Source organism: Mya arenaria, chromosome 5 (genome assembly GCF_026914265.1).
Source record: "Mya arenaria isolate MELC-2E11 chromosome 5, ASM2691426v1".
NCBI classification, from domain to species: domain Eukaryota; kingdom Metazoa; phylum Mollusca; class Bivalvia; order Myida; family Myidae; genus Mya; species Mya arenaria.
The window spans coordinates 10,894,904-10,916,443 of record NC_069126.1 but is presented as its reverse complement, the minus strand read 5'-3'; the positions used below and the strand labels follow the sequence as shown (position 1 = coordinate 10,916,443).

Sequence of the window (21,540 nt, the reverse complement as noted above, 5' to 3'; positions counted from 1 at the left end):
TTCAAGAAATGTTTGATTTTGAGGACTGCAATTTCAGCGAATGAAGGTGAAACCAGTGCAGAAATCTTTAGCACACTCGAGTTCCTTTACAACCAAATGAGCTGCCGTCCTCCAAGCCCACAGCATGCAGACCTTTGTAACCTGTTAGCTTATCACCACTTCGAGCGGGACACTGTAAAGGCTGCATTCTACTTGAGCGATGGACTGGCAGTCACCTTCAGGCATCAGCTGCTGCTTAACCAAACCAAGAAAATGAGGTATACTGGATATATGGGAACATGTTGAAATACTATAATTCTTAATAAATTTATGCCCATCATAAGATGGAATGGGAATGTATTAACGATTCACCTGCAGAGTACAGGCAGCATCAACTTATTATTCAAGCTCAAACTTGAGAATTTTTTAGTATTGTGCTCTGCATTGGAGGACAATAAAATAAAATATGAAAATAATGCCACAATAAAGCTATTTATCACAGTTTGAAATTTTCTCATGTGTTTAACACAAATTATTCAGCTCTTATTGAGGTGACTGAACAGGTACAGAAAATAATGAACACTTTCTGTGTTAAACAAAGCAACTTTTAAATTTGAATTTGCATTGTTTTACAGGAGAGTGAAGTACAACGAGAATGACGGCGAAGTAAAGTTTCCCCCATCCATGTCATTCTCGGCTTTCTTCAACCAGAGGTCTGACAGCGTAGAGACCATGATTTCATCTATACCCTCTGGTCAGTATATCATGAATAAGGAAGACGTTATTTTGGTACTGAATTTTGATATTGGTAATTTCATTAAGTTGCACTATTTTTCTTCAATTTAACATATAATCAACTTGTTAGTTTCAACAGTTTTGGATTTCACAAGGTTCCCGGTATGGGTGAAAGAATGATCCGCGAAAGTTACCAGAGTTGTTTATATCCTCAAAGGTCTGAAGACAGTATCAGCAGGGATGATAAAAATGCATAATAAATCCTGAAAACAGGTTGATAGCTGTCCCAGTCTTTCATACATATATTAAGTTTTGTTTTTTTATGGACATTTACATTAAAACAGTATGAAGTATTTTGGAATGGATATAAACAGCTTTGAAACCATTTTAGTAGGGGTCAAACTTGGTACACGTGTTGCCTGAGACGAAATGTACATATACAGCAAGACCAAAGCTCTAGCTGTAATAATATTGTTGAGTCATGCCCTTTTTTGTCTGAAAAACAAAAGATGAGCATTTGTTTAGTCCATAGCATTCTTGATTTCTACTAAATGAGAAACATGTATGCATACTATCTCACCAGATCTTTAAACAGAACATTTCTGTAAATAAGGAGTTGATTTTAATTTTATCAATCATAAGCGGTACAGAATATCACTTTAATGAATGATGCTGGGTTTATTACAGAGTGGAGTGTGGTTCAGGTGTCCGTGGTGAGTGCTGGGTTGTCATGGAAACAGATGGTCGTCACACGGTTTACACGAGACAACAAACCTCTGGTCCTCAAGCTTCCAGCATTTAATACCAAGAAGGTAATATAGTGTTTTTCAATTTTGTTGGTCACAAAGTATTCTAAACATTTGTCAAAGGAAAGAACATTTTCCTACTTTGTATTAATAATACAAAGTAGGAAATATTAGTAATCCGTGAATCCAGATGCTGTGGTATATATAAGGGATGGCAACGAGTAGTAAAATTGGTACTCGAGTACTCGGACAATCTTTCGATCGAGTACTCGGGTACTCGATTACTCGGAAAAAATGAATTCGTTTTCGGGAAAGACAAGATCGTGTATACATGTATCATTCATGACGTACATTGTGCGTTGGTCGTAGTATTGTACAATATAGCTGGAAAGTTAAACCCGGATTTTATTCTAGCGTCTAGATAGTCGAGATTTATAATGAACAATCAGAATTACAATGAACGAATATTAATTGCATACATAAAAATAATGAACAAAATACTTTGTACTGTATTATTGTTGTTTACCTCATTAATATTCATAATTTTTTATTTAAACTATCAACCAATCAATTGTGATAATCATTGCAAAAATAGTTCAAATACGCCCATTAAGAAATCAATGCTCGTAACGGTAGCGTCCATTGTTTGGTGAAAGGTCTCTAATTGGTAAACAATAGAATTGTGTAGGTGAAAGTTCCGCTATCAAAACTTCGCTAATTGACATCAGTGCTGATTGGAAATAGGGACCCTTTGTTGACAGTTTGCAACTCTCAACTAATTTATTAGGGTCAATTGTGTACACAGCGCGGAAAAGAGGGACCGTTAATTGTCCTCTTGGCAACTAACCAGATCTGTTGCTTCGTCTGTAAATTGTGTATTTTGTGATTTTTATAGTTTTTTATATTTTTTTCCGAGTACTCGAGTAGTGATTTGGTACTCGAGTACTCGGACATTCGATTGAGTACTCGAGTACTCTCGTACTCGTTGCCATCCTTAGTATATATGGATGATTTGTAAGCATATTGGTAATTGCAGCTACATCCTTATTTGGGTTAGGAAATTATGTCCAAGCAGCCAATCTTTTGAAATTAAAAAATACAACTGCATATAATATACATGTTTGTTATCGTCATCATTGAAAGCTAAATCTTAATGAGCTCTGAAACCATAAACTAATAAAACATAAATGGGGCTACAATTAAAAAATGGTTTGTTTTGCCTATAACATCTCCCATACTGAGATTGTTATGGTAGGTAGGTGGGTAGGTATTATGTGATCATTTGGTACTAAGGGGGGGATACTAAAAACTGTTGGATCACGAGTACTTTAGTCAGTAGGTAGCGTTAGGACAGACAAACTATTCATTATCTTTATATGGGATCTGTCATGAGACGTCATATAATGCACAATTTTATTCATTTAGTTCAGAGAATATGTTAGTATGCAAGCCTTTGGCTAGCTTTATACTATTAAACTGAAAACATGGTACAGCATGTGATAACGATATAATTGTACTATGCATTGTTCAATATAACAATTACATGTCTATGAAATGCTATATTTTAGGGAAGTCAGGTGGTTGAGGACTTCATAAAGATCAAACAGAGTGTCCACATGCTGTGGGGGGAGAAGGACCGGGACAAGTGGTGGAAAAAACGCTTCCAGTTTGATGAGCAACTCAAGGTAAATGGTTATAGAACACTGTTCAAGCTGTCATTGGATGAATAAAATTTGTAACACAGATTTCAAGTAACAGTCTTTTAAATGCTGCTGCACAAAGTCCCAAGGCTGGCATGAGCCATACCTTCTGGGCTTTTTTTCCCCCAAATTTGTATAGGCCAATAATTTTGATATTTTAACATTGGCCCATTTGGGCATACATTTACTTTGTGCAAAGCATCAGAGAAAAGGTGAATTTTCTTCACACTGTATTGTTTTGAAGTGATACTGAACCACTTATAGTAATACACCCCCCCCCACCCCCCCGGTCCAGGGAATAGCGGGGACTGACTTCCAGTCCAGCCAAGCCCAGGCAAAATCCCCGCCACGGCCCATTTATCAAGGTGCCTCAGGTATACCCCCGGACCTGGGGGGAGCCGTGGTTACAATTGACTGGTGCATAATGTCTTGATATATTCTGGCTCTTTTACCAGTAGTCTCAATCCACAACATACTCTGAAAATACTCTGAAATATTGACTTGTTAGATGGCTTATCTAACATTAATTTTTCTTAATTCCCCAGAGTCTGGTGTCCTGCATGGAGAACCTGTGGTTTGACCACTGGCGGTGCGTGCTGGCCCCGCGAGAACACAGTACAGCAACATTGGAACTGGTGCAGTCAGAGTTGAAAGCAATCGTAGGGTCAGTGGTGGATACTTCAATCATAGAGGTGAGTGTGAAGTAATTAAGTACAATTACTCATGTATAAAGCTATTATATGGTGCCATGGTTCCCCCATATATATGTGTAGTCAAAAATCTGAGTATTAAAGCAATAAATACAAAAGAATGGTGAAATTATGAAGTACAATTTCTCATATAAGGTATATTATGGTGACATGGTTCCCCTGTATAGCCTTGTTGCTGAATCTTTGACAGTTAACTCAATAAATACCAAAGAATGGTGAAATAAAGGATGTCTTAACATTCGTAATATATTATGTATTTGCCTGGTGCCTTTAAACCTGGTCTTTGTTAAATGTTTGGCTACTGGGCTTGTCCCTTTAGTCTGGATTGTATAATTAGACTTAAAAATATAAAATTTTATATTTGATTGCCTTTTTCCCAGTCCCCCACTAAAAAATACATTTGGTTTGTGTTAAGCAACTCTATCTACGAGCTAGGCACGACCGAACTATTTTGATAGTCAGTTGGTAAAAAAAATACATTTTTTTTTCTTTCTTACATTAAGTCTAATAAAATAAACAAAAATGCCTACCTACCCTACCTGTTTTAGAAAAGGATTTTCCCCTTACCAAACCATTTTTTGGCCCTTTTGAATATTGTTGTTTGAATTACATATCTATAAAACAGGTTTTTTATATTTCTTCAAGGTTTTCAACTGTCTTGACCAAATAGTTATAACTCAGTCTCTTTTATTTATTTTGGATTGCAGTTCCTTCTGTTGGCAGCCAAACACCTGGTAAAGGGGGAGTTGGAGAAATGTTGTCTCAAGTTGATCCCCAGTGTTGATATTGTTATAAATGGTACAATCTCCATACTGAAGAAGCACAAGACTTCCACAAGCTCTGTGAATCCTCATCTTGTCCTCATACTGGATAAGGTAACAATTTAGTAAATACATGTACCAATGTTTATATATCATTCATGTGGCAATTGCTCAATGTTAATGTTATGGGAGTATAGATCACATTCAGTGATAAATCTAATAATGAACTGTATTAAAGAGTGTACAGCTTCCTTAAAGAAGATACAGTGATTTATTTGGTCAAGTTCACAGTGATTTTGTTTAAAAAACGGGTTTTCTTGAATCGAAAGCAAGCAAATGTTTCCTTGTCCGTTTTCCCAAAGAAATATGTGGAAGTATTGGTATGGATTTGGTATCATCAGCATGGATTTTTTTTATCATTTGCCATCATACAAGGAGCTTTCAATATATTTACATAAAACTTAGTGCATTTGTTGCAAGGAACAATACAGAGATGTGTAGCTCATCCAACAACTCTGGTTTTCATATTTGTTTAGTCATGCCACTTTTTGATAAGAAGACAAAAGATGTTGCGTTGATCTTATTTAAGTTCAAAGAATTTAAGTCAACAAATAGCATTAATCAAGGTTAGAATAGGCTCTGGGAATTAAAAAAATAATTCAAATACAATCTTATGGAGACTCGGGGATGTGTTTGTCCGCCGATTCGCGGAATTCCGCGGATCTAATGGTCCCAGGGACCCCACCCCCCCCCCCACCCCCCCCCCCCCCAAAAAAAAAAAAAATTTGCTTCAAATTTAAAGTCAGAAGAACCCTCAAAAGAGCTTCTAAAAAGCCAGTTTTTCTTCTACGGCAATGTGCTTTTGACCCCAAAAGTGTCCCAAGAACCCATGGCCGAAATGGTTTCAGCCCTCCAGCTTTCACGTCAGTCACATCCCTGAGACTGTAATGGACTTGGGTAAGTGTTGTTTGCATATGTGTAAGTCTTAAACTTCTTTTTTTTCCCAGACTGTGCAGCAGCTACCATGGGAAACCCTGCCGCTCCTGAACAAGATGTCCATCACCCGAATGCCGTGCCTCTCCTACCTGCACTCACAACTTTCCTACCTCCAGTCACTGGAGAGCTCAGTGTATTCAAGGGGAATAAACATGCGCAATACATCCTACTTCCTGAATCCAGGAGCTGATTTGAAGAATTGTGAGACCACATTCGAGAAGTGGTTTGAAGGGTTAGTTTCCCATGATGATCGTATGAAGTTATATTGGTGTAAATGTTTACAGTACCAAAGAGAAATTTGAGTTATTCATAGCAATATTGTTCTAACTTGAAAGAGGTATTACAAACTTTCTCTGTAGAATAATTTCATATTTTATATTTAATTTAACAATCAATTACTCATTTCTCTACAGTAACAAAAGCGCCATAATGTTACTGATTAGCTACATATCTATGGTCAATCAATGTCAGGTTGGTATAGTCAATGTTTGTCGTTGTCTAACAGTCCACACACAAATAAATGTTTTATTATAAATGTTAAAAGTTAATGTTTCATGACGTGAACTCTGTGTTTCAGGGAGAAGGGGTGGGTAGGTGTGTCCGGCAAGCCCCCGACAGAGGCACAGTTTGTTGAAGCCATCACGAGCAAAGACATGCTCCTGTGAGTACCATATTTACCAGTGTAAAGGTCACAAAGATCAATCATGTGTACCATATTAACTGGTGAAAAGTCACTAAAATAGATAAGTTGTACCATATTTACCAATGTAAAAGTAAGTAGTAGTTAATAGGATGTAAGAGTATTAATAAGATATACCATATTTATCAGTTTACAAGTCACTAAAATATATAATGCACTGTGAAAAAGATGTAATATAGAACTTAAAAATGGCACCATGTTACTAATTGCAAAGAAATAAGGAAAATATTGCAATGTTAAAATTCCTCACCTACTACATAAGGAATTATACAACACAAATTTAAAGATTTACTTAAAATCACCCTTTATTTATTTTTTATGCAACATTTTGTCACAGATGTTCATAGCAATAAAAGGGTATGAATAATAGATGTAATGTATAGTATACCGGTAATGATTGGCTATTTAGCACCAAACGGAGGGTATCATGAAGATAATGAAATATTACCCGACTCATAACAACAGCAGCAGCAGAAGCTGTGCCCATAACATGTGTATTCATAAAATTCTATATTTCTTACTTGTTACATGAAGTAAATAAACTGCAGATAATAAAATGTAAACTTTATTTTCAGTTACATTGGTCATGGTAGTGGTGGCCAGTATTTGGGCTATGATGAGATTGAGAAGCTGACCGGGCAGGCGCTGGTTGTGTTGATGGGTTGCAGCAGTGGGCAACTACAGGCCAAAGGTCAACTGGAACCCGCAGGCATGATGATCAGCTATTTCCTGGCAGGATGGTGGGTGACATTTGTAGCTTATTTCATACATGAACTAGTTTGATGCAAAGTTTATTATAATTTATTAACTAGTTTGATGGTAAAGTAGTGGTCAATTGGTCAAAGATCAATTGGAGCACACATGTTAAATGAACAGCTGTTTAATTTCGAAGCATAATGAACAAAGGTTTTTTTTATTTTAATGAAATATAAAAAATACTGTGAATTGATTTCCTTGGGTGTAAATGGAAGAACTTATGACTGCATAGAAACAAGGTTGTTTTCAATATAAAAATAATATAGTGTTAAGTCTTTTGAAAAACAGGACAGCTGAACATGTAAAATGTGAAGAAAATGCTAAAAACTTCCTCAAACTTTATCAAAGGATCTAATAGGGGCTCCATTGTTAATAACTGTTTAAAAATGTGACAGTATGTGCTCTTTTTGCAGAAAAGCTTTAGTAACGCTTTTAAAAATTATTTAAGGATTGGATTTCAAAATTCTGATCTGACAGGTATAATAATTTGCCAGTAGTTGTTTGAAAAAAATTGTTGCCAACATAAAATCTGTAAAGGAGTCCCATTAACACACTCGTTACTTCATACATTTCTTCGCAGCCCTTGCATGATGGGAAACCTATTTGACGTGACAGACAAGGACATAGATAAATTCACAGAGGAGTTCCTGAAACTGTGCATGGCAGCGAAACCAGGCACATACATTCCCCTGCTCATGCAGAAGGCCAGAGAGGTGTTCAAGATGAAATATATAAACGGATGTGCACCCATTATGTATGGATTACCCATGTTCATCAGCAAGAATTAAGTTTGAGTCTTGTTTCTGCCAAGACAAAGTACATTTACAGTAACGGTTGTGAATGGGTCGTGTATGGAAATGCTATGTTTTAAGCAGACTGAATCTTACTACGGTGTATGCCGAGATAAAATGTAGTTATGACAACAGTTGTTGGCTAGTTCTGTATTGATTTCCCATTTTTAAGATTGTGTCCATGTTCCAAGATATATGATGTTTATTTGGATGAAAAATGTTCAGAACAACATGCCAAAGCCTATGATACAAGATCCATATTAAGATGCAAATTTGCGCATGTTTATCCGAGAAAACTGGTGTTCAGATCATGCCAACATTTCATGTAGTAATGTTGACAGGTTAAATTTTGTGAGGTTTTAATATTTATCACTTTTTGTGCAAATCATTCTGATTCTGAATTAAAAAAAGAAAATGAAATAAAAATGAAATATAATTTGATGATATCTGCCAATGATTAATTCAGTGCTATAAATTTTTACCTTGTAAGATTGCCCCCAAAATATCGCAAAAAAAAATTACTGTGAGTTTTAAACAGTCTACCGTCAGTGATCTGAGCCAGTAAGTTATAATGTGTCCTTGGTCATAATTGGATTTTATTTATGTATTATGTATATCAGGGATGTCTTCATATATACAAGTTATTGATCTTGCTCAAACATAATAGGACACTACTGAGGACATAGCTCCATGAAAATGTGGTAAAGCTCCATGAAAATATGGTAAATTTCCATGAAAATGTGGTAACGCTCCATGAAAATGTGGTAAAGCTCCATGAAAATGTGGTAAAGCTCCATGAAAATGTGGTAAAGCTGTATGAAAATGTGGTAAAGCTCCATGAAAATGTGGTAAAGTCGTTATGACATATCTCACATTCTGAAGCTGCATTGACAGCATTGTAGTTTGCCACCAACTCATAAAGGTGTCATCAATTTTGTCATTGTCTGTAATTACTATTTCCTTATTATAGAAGTATGTACTTTTGCTTTGATTTCATGTGTAACTAGACATTGATTCTTGTATATGTAACATTTGATACTGTACTGACTATACTGAATGAAATTATATAAATGATATTTAAATGAAATGGACAGTATTTGTTTTTGCAGGCCTTCAAAATTGTATAGCTGTAGAGTTACATGTAATACTTGTGTGTGTTTCACAATCATAATTTGTGAATGCATTAACACAAATTGAATCATAATTCATTATACATATTTAGTGCTGTGATGTTTTTTTAATTAACCATAAACATTTGACCGCAACTTCAATTATTGCTTATACCACTTGTTTATACAAAACTTAAAAAGCATTTTATAAACAATATGGAAGAGCTTCAATATACTTCATATATCATGTTAGTTACCATTCAGGGCTATTCTAGTAAAACATATAACCCACAGGGGGAAGGCATTTATTTAAATGGTATAAAGGAGGCTCCCCTTTTCCCCTAATTTGGACCCATCTAGGGTAAATTTGCTTCTGTAGGGGGTGGCATAATTTAAAATTGCCTTCCCCTCGGGGGTTATATGTTTAAATGGAATAGCCCTCATTAAAAATCTTTGGAAGTTCATAGCAGGAATATAAAGCAATCAAACAGCCATAAGTCCATTTTACACACCATAATTACCATGTTTGAAAATAACCTAATCAAACCCTGTTGGCTCAACTTTAAGCGACTGGCCAAACTGTTTCAAGCCTTGGGAAATTCTAGCAAAACGAGAATGCTTAACATTCAGTTTGAGCCAGCAAGGAAATAGAGCACAGCAAGTTAGAGCCAATGGAGGTCGACTGTACTTGTATACTAGAACAGTAGAACTACATGTACAAGTACTGATTCTGATTTTTTATGTCACATATTGCACATTGTTACTGGTACTATTAAGTAACAGTAGTGTGTTTTTCAGGTATTCACTTGTAGATTGTTTCTGTAAATAGATGGTATAATGTTTATAAACATTTGTTTTGTACTGGTCTGTCTTGTATACAAATAACTGTGTGAATGACATAATTTGTGAATGATGAAATAAATATTTATTTGAAAAGTTTTTTTTATTGTCTATTCAATTATCTCTCTCTTTTGATATCTATCTTTAAGTTAGTGCTTTAATACTGCAAACTGTTGTAATTGCCCTGTTATTTAGGTTCAGATTCTCAATGCAACCACCTTTATCAAAATAGCACTGTACATCAGCCTGCAGAATTCTATCGGGGAATTACTTGGGGCTCTCTTATTATGTGCCATTGCATGAGAATTATGCTTCTGAGAGCTCCAAAGCAACAGCTGAAGCAATGCACCTCTGCACTTTGATTTAATTTTAAATACTACGGATACGTTTAAACTTTAAATGCAATCATAGGCTTTAAAATACTTCAAACCAAGGAGTTTCAGGAGACTTTGCCAGGAGGCTTTGCCACCTGCGACCCTCGAGGAGATGTTGCCCTAACTCTGGACCTTGGGCATCAAGTTAAGGGGATTTTGCTTTCAGCTTTTCTCATCATTATACAACCATCTGGAAAATGGGACATATTTTAGATCCCCAATGGTTGGTGTGGTTTCTATCAGTTTACATCAAATCTTTACTTGTGTAAAAAAAAACATGGACAATATATTAACATGGCCCCTTATTATGATTTGACTTAATTGACTGTGACCAATTCTCATCCAATATTTGCTAAACTTTGTCCCAATGTTAATAGTGTATACAGATCCGTCTAACAGCGTTCTTGTTAATTTTCATTATGTGTAATATTTATAATAGCAAGACAACAATTTTCTCTAGTTTTCACTTAGATTTTATTATGCAACACAACATATGACAAATATAACAAATCTGCACTTACTTCTCAAGAAAAGTTTAAGCTCGGCTTATCAAACTAAACATTTGGCTGATATGATGAAACCAAGTGCTGGACATATAGATTAACAAGTCTAAATGATAAACAAATTTACAAAAAAAAGTACAAATGTAACAGTTAAAATTGCATGCATTACTTTCCAATATAAAGATAAAAACTTCAGATTTTAGAACAGTTTAATAAGGAATTCTTAAATATACTTTGGATAAGTTCCAGTAGTTTTTACACAAAAAGATAAGAAACTTTTTACAGTACATGTTAAAATGTGTCAAACAATATGGAAGACATTACAAAATAAATCAATTAACATTCTCAGTATTGTTTGAATAATCTTGACACAAATGAATGTACAAAATTAATCAATTACTCTTTTCAATTTTCAAGTAAAATATTTCTTTTTCTCACCAGCATAATGCAGCAGGTTTTTTTAACAAACACACCATTTGCACAGACAGCATACAGCAGGCTCTCAAGTAGGTAAAACTTCTCTCTACTTCCTTCTTGGAAAAATCTACTATCCCTATTTGTTTGTGAAAATAGTTTCAAAAGGGTATTCCAAGATGTCCTTAGAAGGCAAGAAATGAAGCGAACAATTACAAAATTTCAAAATGAAAGGCCATGAAAAAGTACCCATGCTGGATGTATTTTTGGTATTTCATTTTATATATCAGTTATCAGCTCGCAATACCCTGTCAAATGGCATCAACACTTAAATCATTGTCAATGGGTTGATGAACTGATAATCTCATTTGTTCATCAGATCTCTTCCACTAATCCATCAAATCAAACATCCCCAGTGGCTGGCTCCCCATGCTGCTGGTATGATGGGAATGACCTTTCTGGTTCTTTCTTTTCTTAGACGACTTTTTACCATGTTTTCTTTTTGAACCAGAGTTGCCTGAAATACATTGAAAAGAATTACAACAAAAGAACGAACACTGACATCAAACCGATGTTTTCAGAGGCATAATAAAAGGGGGCATAATTTATCAATTATTAAAGTCAGCGTTATTAAAGGGCTTTGAGGTACATATGCATATTGTCTCTTACAACATGTGTACCAAGTTTCATTTGAATATCTCAAACAGTTTTACAGTTATGGTTTAAGGTTATATTTATATGATGATGCCAACACCAAGGCTATCCCAACACCCAATATTTTAAAAACAGACAAGGTAAAATACACATGTTGTCCAATATTATTTTGTCCCTCTTTTTCCTAAAAACAATCCCAACTTGGATTCGCAACATAAGGTATACAACTGTAGGGTTTTAGGCAGGTTTTAAAGGGCATGCTGCTGCAGGAGAGGTTCAGTGTGCTAAGGGAGAAAAAGGAACATTGTATGGGGCTGCAAAGAACTCGGCTATTTTGAAATTTTAAGGAATTGTTAGGAAATGTGTTTAATCAAAGTAATGTTAAGTTTCATCTGCCAAATTTATTATTAAAGTTTGTATGTATTTATGATCATATTATAAGTTTTGATCAAAACAAAAGATGTCATTTGTTATCTTATTTAGTTAATTCTTTGAAGGCAGAAAGATGCACATTTGCTGGTCTGCATGATGGCAGAAGGGTGCTATCAAAACAGATCGGTAGCTATGATAATTGCCACACTTTAGATAGCCAACGTTAACTGACGTTACAGTCCTGTGACTCAGTGTAAATTCAAAAATACCACGTAACAGTACTACGTTCTCACTACTTTAAGTAAGCCTGATTTGGCAGGAGACAAAGCTTCTGATATAGCTTTGGACAGAATGCTCTAACAATACATGTTTGTATAACAAATAGCAACGATCAGGTAAGTTGAATCTGAACTAAAAGCAAATAATTCTGCTTTGAAAACAATTCAATTTGAACCGGCTGTTAAGATTTGACTGATCATCGCCGTCCATGTATGAAAGGCGTTTTCTCTAAATGCGCTAATACCAGTGGTCCTGAACATACACTTACTATTATTTGTTGAAGTGGAGTCAGTAGGAGATGAAGCGTTAGACGCGGCCTCCCATTGTAAAGATTCCCTCAGTGACTGACTGTCACCGTCCACGTACGTGTCAATATCAACATGGTCGTCATCTTCACCACCAACACTGCAAGTACAAATGTAAAAATGTTAATATCCATAAATTATGATTTATGAATCACTAGTTATATCTATACTGTAATTATAATCACAATTATTATCAATATTACTTTATTATAAGTATTATTCTTATTATTTTTATAATTATTATTATATGTAACTCTTGTAAAAACTGCATAATTACCCTAGTTTCAATTTCATTTCATAATCTGATGCCAAGGAGAGGGAATAGCAAATAAAACAGTACAGTACATTCTTTTAATTTAGTTCTTACCCTGTCCCCAGTAAGAACTGCCTTACATGTCTTCTTTGGTCATCTGAATGTTGTGGACACTTGTGAGACCTGGAATAGAATGTTTAGTATTGTAGAGATAAGTTTGAATAAAAAAATCATCATTTTTTTTCTCAAGCCTGCTGTTGTGTTGTCATTCTAAATCCTGAAAAATTATTCTTTTCAAAGACTGAAATTGATATAAAGTGGAACGTCTGAAATCTGGAGCAGCAGGCCTGATTACTTCTGTTTGTTTAATCATACACAGTAATTCTTTGCTTTAAAATATATTGATAAAGAACTAGGAAGTCAAACATCTCAAATGGTAAACGGAAAATCCTGATCTTGAAAATTTAGTTTAAGTAAGAGGATTTCAGGCCAAAAGCAGGGCTGAGTGGCTTATGTAGATCCATGTCGAAATTGTTTTCAAAATAATTTATATCCATTCCAAGGCACTTCTTACTATTTCAATGCAAATGTCTAGTAATAACAATCTTAAAGTGTACGACAATCTTAAATCTTGAAAGCTCTCAATCCAGATTTTAGACTTTATCCTGAATTTAATCCCTGTGTAAAACTAATCAAAAGTTTGAACACTGGTGGATTCTTCATGCTAACTTGTTTGGTTTTAAGTTTTGAAGATTTCAAATATAAAGCCTATTATACATCAATTGTTGTTGCTTGATGACAAAGATATTACCACTAACTGATACTTAATTCCCCAGTATCCAACCTACCTTGTACACATCTTTTTTGTGTGACCCGATATAACGCCACAAGTCTGAAAATGCAAACATATTTTACTGCCCTTCAAAAGTCCACAATCAAAATTGAAGAAAACCACACAAGATATTTTATCAAAGAAAGACAACATTGAATCCAAATCACTAGTGCAGATCCCAAAAAACATATATAGCTTAACTTTAAATTGTTCACAGGAGAAAGATTCATTTCCAGCTGCACAAAAAGAAATTATTAAAAAAAACTATTGCAAATTTAATTTCAAGAAAACTACTTACAGACATCAAGAGTGTTTTCTTCTCCTCTGAAAAAATAGGAACTCATTTTATTCTGGTTGTATTCATACAAGAACTTATTAAAAATACTATCCATGAACAGAAAGCTCAACTTTTAAACCTTAAGCATTCTTCATAAAAACAAGTGACATGGATTTTTTTTGTAACACATATTCATCTTATTTTACACTGCATGTATATAATTAAATGTACTTTTGAGCATTTATGTAATAAGTTACAGATGTGTAGCTATTTCATGTTTTTTGTATTAACAAGACTTCAAGATGATCATCAATCCTCAGAAGGGGTGAGAGATCTCTAGTGGTATAGGTGTCCCCATCTCACCTAAGAGGTTGTGGGTTCGAGCCCCACCAGGGGTTCTTTAATGGCTTCTCAAAAAAGGACACAGTACTGCTTTCTGCCCAGGAAATGGACTCGAGAATGCTTTTGTCACAATTGAACTCAAATAAATTAGTATAAACTAAACTTATCCTCAGTTGTAGTAACACAGTAGCGTCAAGTCAAATAAACAACATGCAAATGAAGCATACCCAGAGTCATGAACTCGTATCCCCCGATAGAGTCTGGAGTGTCTGCTCTCTCCTGCTTCACGCCAACCTCTCCATACATCTCACCTGGAAACACAAATATCATAATGGGTATATGATATTATACCGCCTATGTGGCCTTATGTTATGGTGTCTGCCTACAAAGTAGCAGTTTGAAGGTTTGAGCTCCACGTACGGCTTCTCCTGATATGAGCAGTTGCTGACCAAGCAACTAGTTTAAAAATTGGTACCGATTGCCTTCCTGTCTGTCAGGAGCTCTGCATTTAGAATAGGAATCAAAAAAAAATGTTTATCAATCAAGGTGTCTCATAAGTCCAGTGAACAGGTAACCCAGTAATTAATAGGGGTTACACTATAATAAACAAACGCTTTACTTTACTTTTATAAAGTCAGAATATCTAAATATATTGTACGAAACCTGTCAAATGTGATGCTCTTATTGAAACAGAAAACAATCTAATACCTTTAATGTTTTTATGTCGAAACAGTTTAAAATTTATGTGAAGAAGGGTTTATGGGCTTAAAATAAACAACAGCACAGATGTTTGATGTTTTTAGGTACAAAGATTCTACCTGTAGAATACCCAGAGCCATTTTTGAGTCTTGAATTTTTGTGTCTTCTGGGGGAATTGCTTCTCTTTTCTTTCTTCAAACGCTTGACTGAAATAACAATTTCACCATACATATGGTACTGAATGCTCTTTTGCACATAAAACTGTCATACAGTTTACAAACTCCACTGAGATTAAATATTGCAAACGTTACAAAAAAAGAAATAAAGTCTAAAGCTTGAAAATTGTGACATACAATAATTTTATCACTTCTAAAAGGAATTGGGGGACAAGCAGTGTATATTTGGCTGAAAAAGCAAACTAAACAGATGATGTCCAGAAATTCAACATCATATCTAAAACTTCATTTGTAAAAGGCATGTAGAGCCCTTTACGGCTTTAGCACAACTGCATTAAATTTAATAATGAAAACACTATTGTAACCTCTTTTATCCGCATAGAGCGACCAGTCTGCATCATTGTAATCATCCTCGCTATCACCGCTGTCATGTTTCATACCATCTCCTGTGAGCCTAAAAATGAAGAATTTCGTTAAACAGTTGGTTTGAAATATATAGTGTACTCATTGATAATAAAGATGTCATCTAAAATTGAAGCAAATCCTTATATTGTTGATGCTGTATTGTCAAACCTTTTAGATAATTTTCTACGTATGAATATAATTATCAGATTATGATAGACCTTAAAATACTTCTTAAATCAAGCCCTTTTAAATCACTCTGGCACAACCAATTCCAAAACTTAATTTCTACTCCTGTTATAATCATGCTCTGCCCAGTACCTGTCTTTGAGCACCTTTTGTGAACGTCTGCTTGCAATACGAGAGCTGTTTCTCCCCATACCCATACACTTCTCCAGGTGTGGGGCAAACCTGGAGGCGGCCAAGTTACGATGGCAGTTTGGACATATACATTCCAGTTGCTTCTTAGCTGGTGGATTCCCAAACACATCTACTCCTGCACGGTCAACCATAGCTGTGATAATATTGAACATAATATTATATAATACTAGTATGTGAAATTGTTAATTTTTGGGATGCCTTTATAAGTCTTTATGTATAAAATAAATGTGTTAGACAGTTAGTATTGCAAAAAAAGAAGAAGTTATTTTCAATGTAAGTTGTAACAGGTTTTTTTTTGTAAAAATCAGGACATTACGAAAAGAATGTCAAATTATTGTGTTTTCAGCAGACGTAACATTTAATTTTCTCATTCATTATCAAAACTTACATTAGGCAGGATTTCATATGTTTATTGTTAATTTCATTACTTACCATGCTCAAGCTTAGACCTAAAAGATAAAAGTTTACAAAACTACTAAATTTTACATGGACCAGCTTTCAAATCTTACAACAAAGTCAATGCTATGATAAATAGTATGTACATTTAAAAATTCTAAATAGGGTAATTGAACATTTTCTTAAATCTTAAATGATAGAAATGCATAAACAATATGAGTCAGTTATCTAATGAGTCCTTGTATCCAAATTAAAATGAATGATTGACAATTGATATACATGTATTTATGACTATTTCTGGTACCAACTATTATTCTGTGATATTTTTTTAAGTTGTCAATAACTTGAAAAATATTAAGAAAAACAGCAGGCCAAGCAGTAACATCGAGATTCCATATTACTTACTGTGGGTCTGTGTCCCCAAGGAATAATGTCCCAAGTTTACTTGACCTGTGTACTTCGAAGCATAGACCAAGAGTAACATCATCTATGATGTCATTCACTACGAACTCTAAGGCATCCTGTAAATTGTAAATAAATGAAAATGATACCCTTACAATCACTTTTTAAAGGAACATCATTACAAAAGTGTATGCTGCCATATTATTGCCAAAGTATTGGTATTTGGATATACCACCATAAGCAAAAAAAATATTACATCAAAAATGGCAAGATAATAACAACACATAATTACATGATTAAGGTCAACAGCCTTAAATAAATAGACTCAAACAACTTTGCATATTAAGCGGCTTTAACAAAAGTTAATAGGCAGCAAGAGTTAAAGTACAATGTGAAGTAGAACTATAAGATGATAAAGGCGTATCAAAATGTCAAAGTACAACGAGAACATCCGTGACAACAAGCCAAAAATTCGATAAAACAACAACAGCAGATCAGCAACAACAACAGCATCAATGGCAACAACAATGCCATTATTTGATACACCACCACAACCACATCACAGGGATACCACCGCCATATCATAAGCAAACATAACACACTTTTTGTAATTACCATTTTTTTTCAATAATTTTGACAGATGGATTCTACGGAAATTACCATTTTTTCGGATACAAATTTTCGGACACGACAACGATCGAATTAACATGCTTGAAACATCGTAAAAGGGTTTGTTTGTGTGCATTTTATAATATAAAACGGACCTCATATTCTCCATTGTTTTCCGATAGTAATTTGCTTCTCTTTTCTGCCATTTTTCCACTTGTAATTATATATTGTTCTGTTGACTTTTTAACGGAAGCTGATTTTCTGTTAGACAAAACGGCATTAAATTGCAACAGGTCTCATACGCTTTACAGTCAAAAGAAATGTGTCAGCAATCTCCGGAAAAGTCGGGGTAATCTGTTTTCTATTTTTCAACATGATTTAAAAAGTTGATAAATAAACCCCATACACATATGTAAACATTTTGCAGGTATACTAATTAAATGGTACATTGCTTCGCTTTGGTCAAATGATGGAGACCGTCTTCGAACACTCACATTTTACGGGCCCTGCGAGGACTAAAATCCTGAAAACCCGAAAATAAAAGCACAGAAGGGTACATTGTTATGCCTTTTTCTCTATAATCGAAGCCATTCGACAGCACATATTATGAAAATTAAAGTGTTTTTTCGGTAATTCCACCAACCGTACATGTTACGTTACTTAATGTCAATTGTAACCACTGCCGTCGCCTCCCCCCTCCCCAGGTCCGGGAAATAGCGGAGACTTTCACCTACGGTCAAGCGAAGCCCGGGTAAAACCTCCGCCTAGCGGGAACGAACTGCTGGGAAAATCCCCGCCAAATGCCCCCCCCCCCCCCCCGAACACCATGGGCCATAGGCTTGAAGTTACGGGCCCATCCCCAGCTATTTTTGGCACGAAGAAAAAACAACCGCAAAACCCGGCGCTGCGGGCCCACCTGTAAGGTAAAACACGACCCATTACCTCGACTATAGCCCCGGACCTGTGGGAGGCGTGGTTACAACTGACTGGTGCATAAGGGCCTCGTCATGGCCTCACTCCTGATAACTCGGCGTAGGTAATAGCACGGTATGTAGTGTTGGTACTCACGTTATTTTATTGATTTTTAAACGATCCGAATGGGCGCTATAAAGCCGGTTGCTGAAAGTGTAGCGTGCATATATATTTTTATTTTTAGACACAGACGACTTATGGTGGTTGGCCCGTAGGCAGTCACACGTGGCTGTATGAGACCCATACCGACGCCTTGCATGCACATAGGCCTGCTGTCACGGCCCCATTTGACTTTTGATCAAATCGTATAATTTCCGTTGCGGGCCCCGTATAGTACACTGGACCCAAAATGAGATCGTATTCGGCAAGTCCCCGCACGAGCAGCCACGACTTAGTACGACCGGTTTGCAGACGACAGAACATGTCGTTCGGACATCCCAAACCCCACATGTATGACTCAACTGACATAAAATGAGTTAAGTCACAGTAAAATACGGATTTCGATATAAAAAAAAAATACTTCCAAAATCTAATTAAACGTTGTTCAAGGTTGTTCACAATAAAAAATGGCAAAAGTATATGCTTTTTTAGCACTTGTGTGGGTCACGCTAGCCTTGGACGTACCTGGTGCGCGCATCCATCTGTCCCAGATACATTGTTATGCCTGATACCCGGTAATGTTAATGGAAACTAATTTATAAATGCAATTATACCAACATTAACAATACTATTTGACGTTTCTTAAAGCTGTGATGGAACGGTTGTCACAATTCCTAGACTTTGCACATTAAAATATTGGAACACCCAATTATGAAATGTTAGATTATTCTGTCTTGTTAAACGGCGTCCTTCTGATCTACATTTTGCTGCGCATCCCTACTCAGTGTGTGTATACCACGTGATAAATTGTGTCATAAATACTACGTCGGAAGGCAATATTTTGCTTCGAATGAAGACTTTAAACAAATAACAGATAACTTCACTATTTCTTCACCATTTTAAATGAAACATAGTGCAGTCTACGCCGCTTACAGAGGCCCGCCTTCGGTCTTTTACCAGAGTTTGATTGAGAGTTGAGTTTCTTTAAACACTTCGACAAACCTTTTTACAATACGGCCGTCTGACGGAGCGCTGTCAAAACATTATTTTGGAAACAGGTTTGTCGAAGTGTTTGGTGAAACTAATCACCTTATCAAACTTCGGTAATAATACGGAGGCGGAGCTCTTTAAGCGGCATAGACTGCCCTTTGTTTTATTTAAAATGGTGTAGTAAAAGAAAAGTTATCTTTAATTTACTCTTTAAGTCTTTATTTTAAGCTTAATATTGCCTTCCGACGTCGCAAATATGACGTAATTTATCACGTGGTATACACACACACACTGCTACTCATATACTCATCGTTTTTCCCCCTGGGTACCCATTATTCTTAAATATGTGCTTCAACAAGTTGGATTTTTTTTTCATTTAAATGTGCACATATGCTTTGGACCCTCAACGTTTTCCCCAGTACTGTACCAATGGTTGTGCGATATGTGAGTCCAGACTGATGCACTTCAGCAGATTTGAAAACGAAGCACTGGATCTATATGCCAATACAAGGCAGGCAACCATTAGATCGATCGACACCGTTATGTGTTATTATGAAAATATACTCGAACGTGTCTTCATTGGTAGTACCGTAAGAAACGTGAACGGTAAGTATGGTCTCTTATTTTTGAAGTTCAGAGGTTAATACGAGTTATATTAAGCTCTCGGAATTTAGTTGCACATAGGATTAACTACGTGTTGTGAACACAAATCAAAATCTGATCGTCTAGAACTTGCATTACTTACTAGAGATTAAAGTGACACTCTTATTCAATATCAATACACACACATATATTACAAACATAAATTTTGAGTGATAAACCTTTAACTACTTACTAAATAACGCATTAATGGGAAATATTAAATATTAATTACTGATTATGTGCCCGTGTATTTCATAGCTATCAACGCCAAGATATTTAATGATTGGTGAGTGCTTTAAGATTTAGTGCGATCTACTATCGCCAGATAAGGTAGAAATAGAATTTCTGCACCTTTCTATCAAATTGAACGCGGTGTCCTTCATAAGAACCATTGTTTCCGACAGTGCATCTTTAAACTGTTTAATATTTTCACAGTAAAAATCTGGATATATTCATAAAAACTGTTATTGTTCCGTGGGTGTTAGCAAGTCCGATGGTTTACACAATTGTAGCTTTTTTCACAAAAGTTTACCTCGTTGTACATTTTAGTACTTTGAAATAATAATTCATCTTATAAGTAAGGAATTTGGTAACACATTATTGATATTATCATGCTTTGATCTTGTTTAATTGTAGATGCAATAAATTGCTCTTGTTTGCCAAAATTAAACTAGTTTTATTTTTCACAGTTAAATATACATGTATAATATGTATAATGTGCTTAATATTCATTTTTACTCTGACATTGTTTGCACTGAAAAAACACGCGAGATCTATAAAGACATGTGCGAACGTCCGATGTTGGGGCGCTTCCCAAATGAGGCTTCCTATTTTTTGTAATAAATTTGTATCCATTACAAACGTAAATAATTCAAAAAAGTGATATATCTAAGAACACATAATATACTTGAAATATACTTAAATCTGCCCAATGTGTGCCTTAAAATAAATCGAAATACATAATTAGAGTTACGACGATTATTTAATTGTGATAACGTATTAATTTACCAAACACCAAGTAAACCTTCGTATCCAACGATGTAACACTTTCATGTGCACCACAACGGTTCATATGTACCATATCCTTTTCACTGGCAACACAAAGTTCACAAAACCTAGTGCATCAAGTCACATAATAGCAAATAAAGTTCTAAAGTTTGTTAAGAGGCAATCTTGTGTCAGTAAAAAACAACACATATATATGTGAGGGAACTACCAAAACAAACGGAACGATAATACGTACTTCTCATGAAAATCCAGATATTACGATTTCAACATTAACATTAACTCTAGTAAGTTCTAGATGATCAGAAGTTTTGATTCAGTATGTTCAGAACTTTTACA

At 35.3% G+C, this 21,540-nt stretch overlaps 2 protein-coding genes across 2 annotated transcripts in view; one reads left to right on the top strand and one right to left on the bottom strand.

Annotated features, from left to right (window-relative positions):
* The window catches only part of LOC128236307 (uncharacterized), a 30,697-nt gene extending 20,830 nt beyond the window's left edge, over window positions 1-9,867 (top strand). Inside the window, exons 17-26 of the mRNA XM_052951209.1 lie at window positions 38-257; window positions 615-733; window positions 1,402-1,526; window positions 3,029-3,145; window positions 3,706-3,852; window positions 4,578-4,745; window positions 5,639-5,859; window positions 6,205-6,288; window positions 6,903-7,067; window positions 7,664-9,867. Coding sequence (XP_052807169.1) covers window positions 38-257; window positions 615-733; window positions 1,402-1,526; window positions 3,029-3,145; window positions 3,706-3,852; window positions 4,578-4,745; window positions 5,639-5,859; window positions 6,205-6,288; window positions 6,903-7,067; window positions 7,664-7,871 — 1,574 coding nt within the window. The 3' untranslated portion in view covers window positions 7,872-9,867. The remainder of the gene's footprint in view (window positions 1-37; window positions 258-614; window positions 734-1,401; window positions 1,527-3,028; window positions 3,146-3,705; window positions 3,853-4,577; window positions 4,746-5,638; window positions 5,860-6,204; window positions 6,289-6,902; window positions 7,068-7,663) is intronic.
* A 779-nt stretch (window positions 9,868-10,646) lies between these two features.
* Window positions 10,647-17,751, bottom strand: LOC128234855 (ataxin-7-like protein 3). Its single transcript, XM_052949402.1, has 12 exons — window positions 17,649-17,751; window positions 16,888-17,003; window positions 16,519-16,535; window positions 16,027-16,219; window positions 15,669-15,757; window positions 15,247-15,333; window positions 14,656-14,739; window positions 14,108-14,133; window positions 13,826-13,869; window positions 13,092-13,160; window positions 12,688-12,824; window positions 10,647-11,631 (listed from the first exon to the last, which is right to left on the bottom strand). Exons 1-12 carry the CDS (start codon window positions 17,697-17,699, stop codon window positions 11,504-11,506), a joined length of 1,041 nt encoding a protein of 346 aa, XP_052805362.1. The 5' UTR covers window positions 17,700-17,751; the 3' UTR covers window positions 10,647-11,503.
* Window positions 17,752-21,540: the final 3,789 nt, after the last annotated feature.

Excerpts from the sequence above, each read along its gene's own strand:
- LOC128234855 (XM_052949402.1), bottom strand. The coding sequence starts at position 17,699 with ATGGCAGAAAAGAGAAGCAAATTACTATCGGAAAACAATGGAGAATAT. Across the intron at positions 14,134-14,655 it reads ATACGAGTTCATGACTCTGG|AGGAGAAGAAAACACTCTTG; the intron begins GTATGCTTCATT and ends CTATTTTTTCAG. Across the intron at positions 13,161-13,825 it reads ACAAAAAAGATGTGTACAAG|GTCTCACAAGTGTCCACAAC; the intron begins GTAGGTTGGATA and ends ATTCTATTCCAG.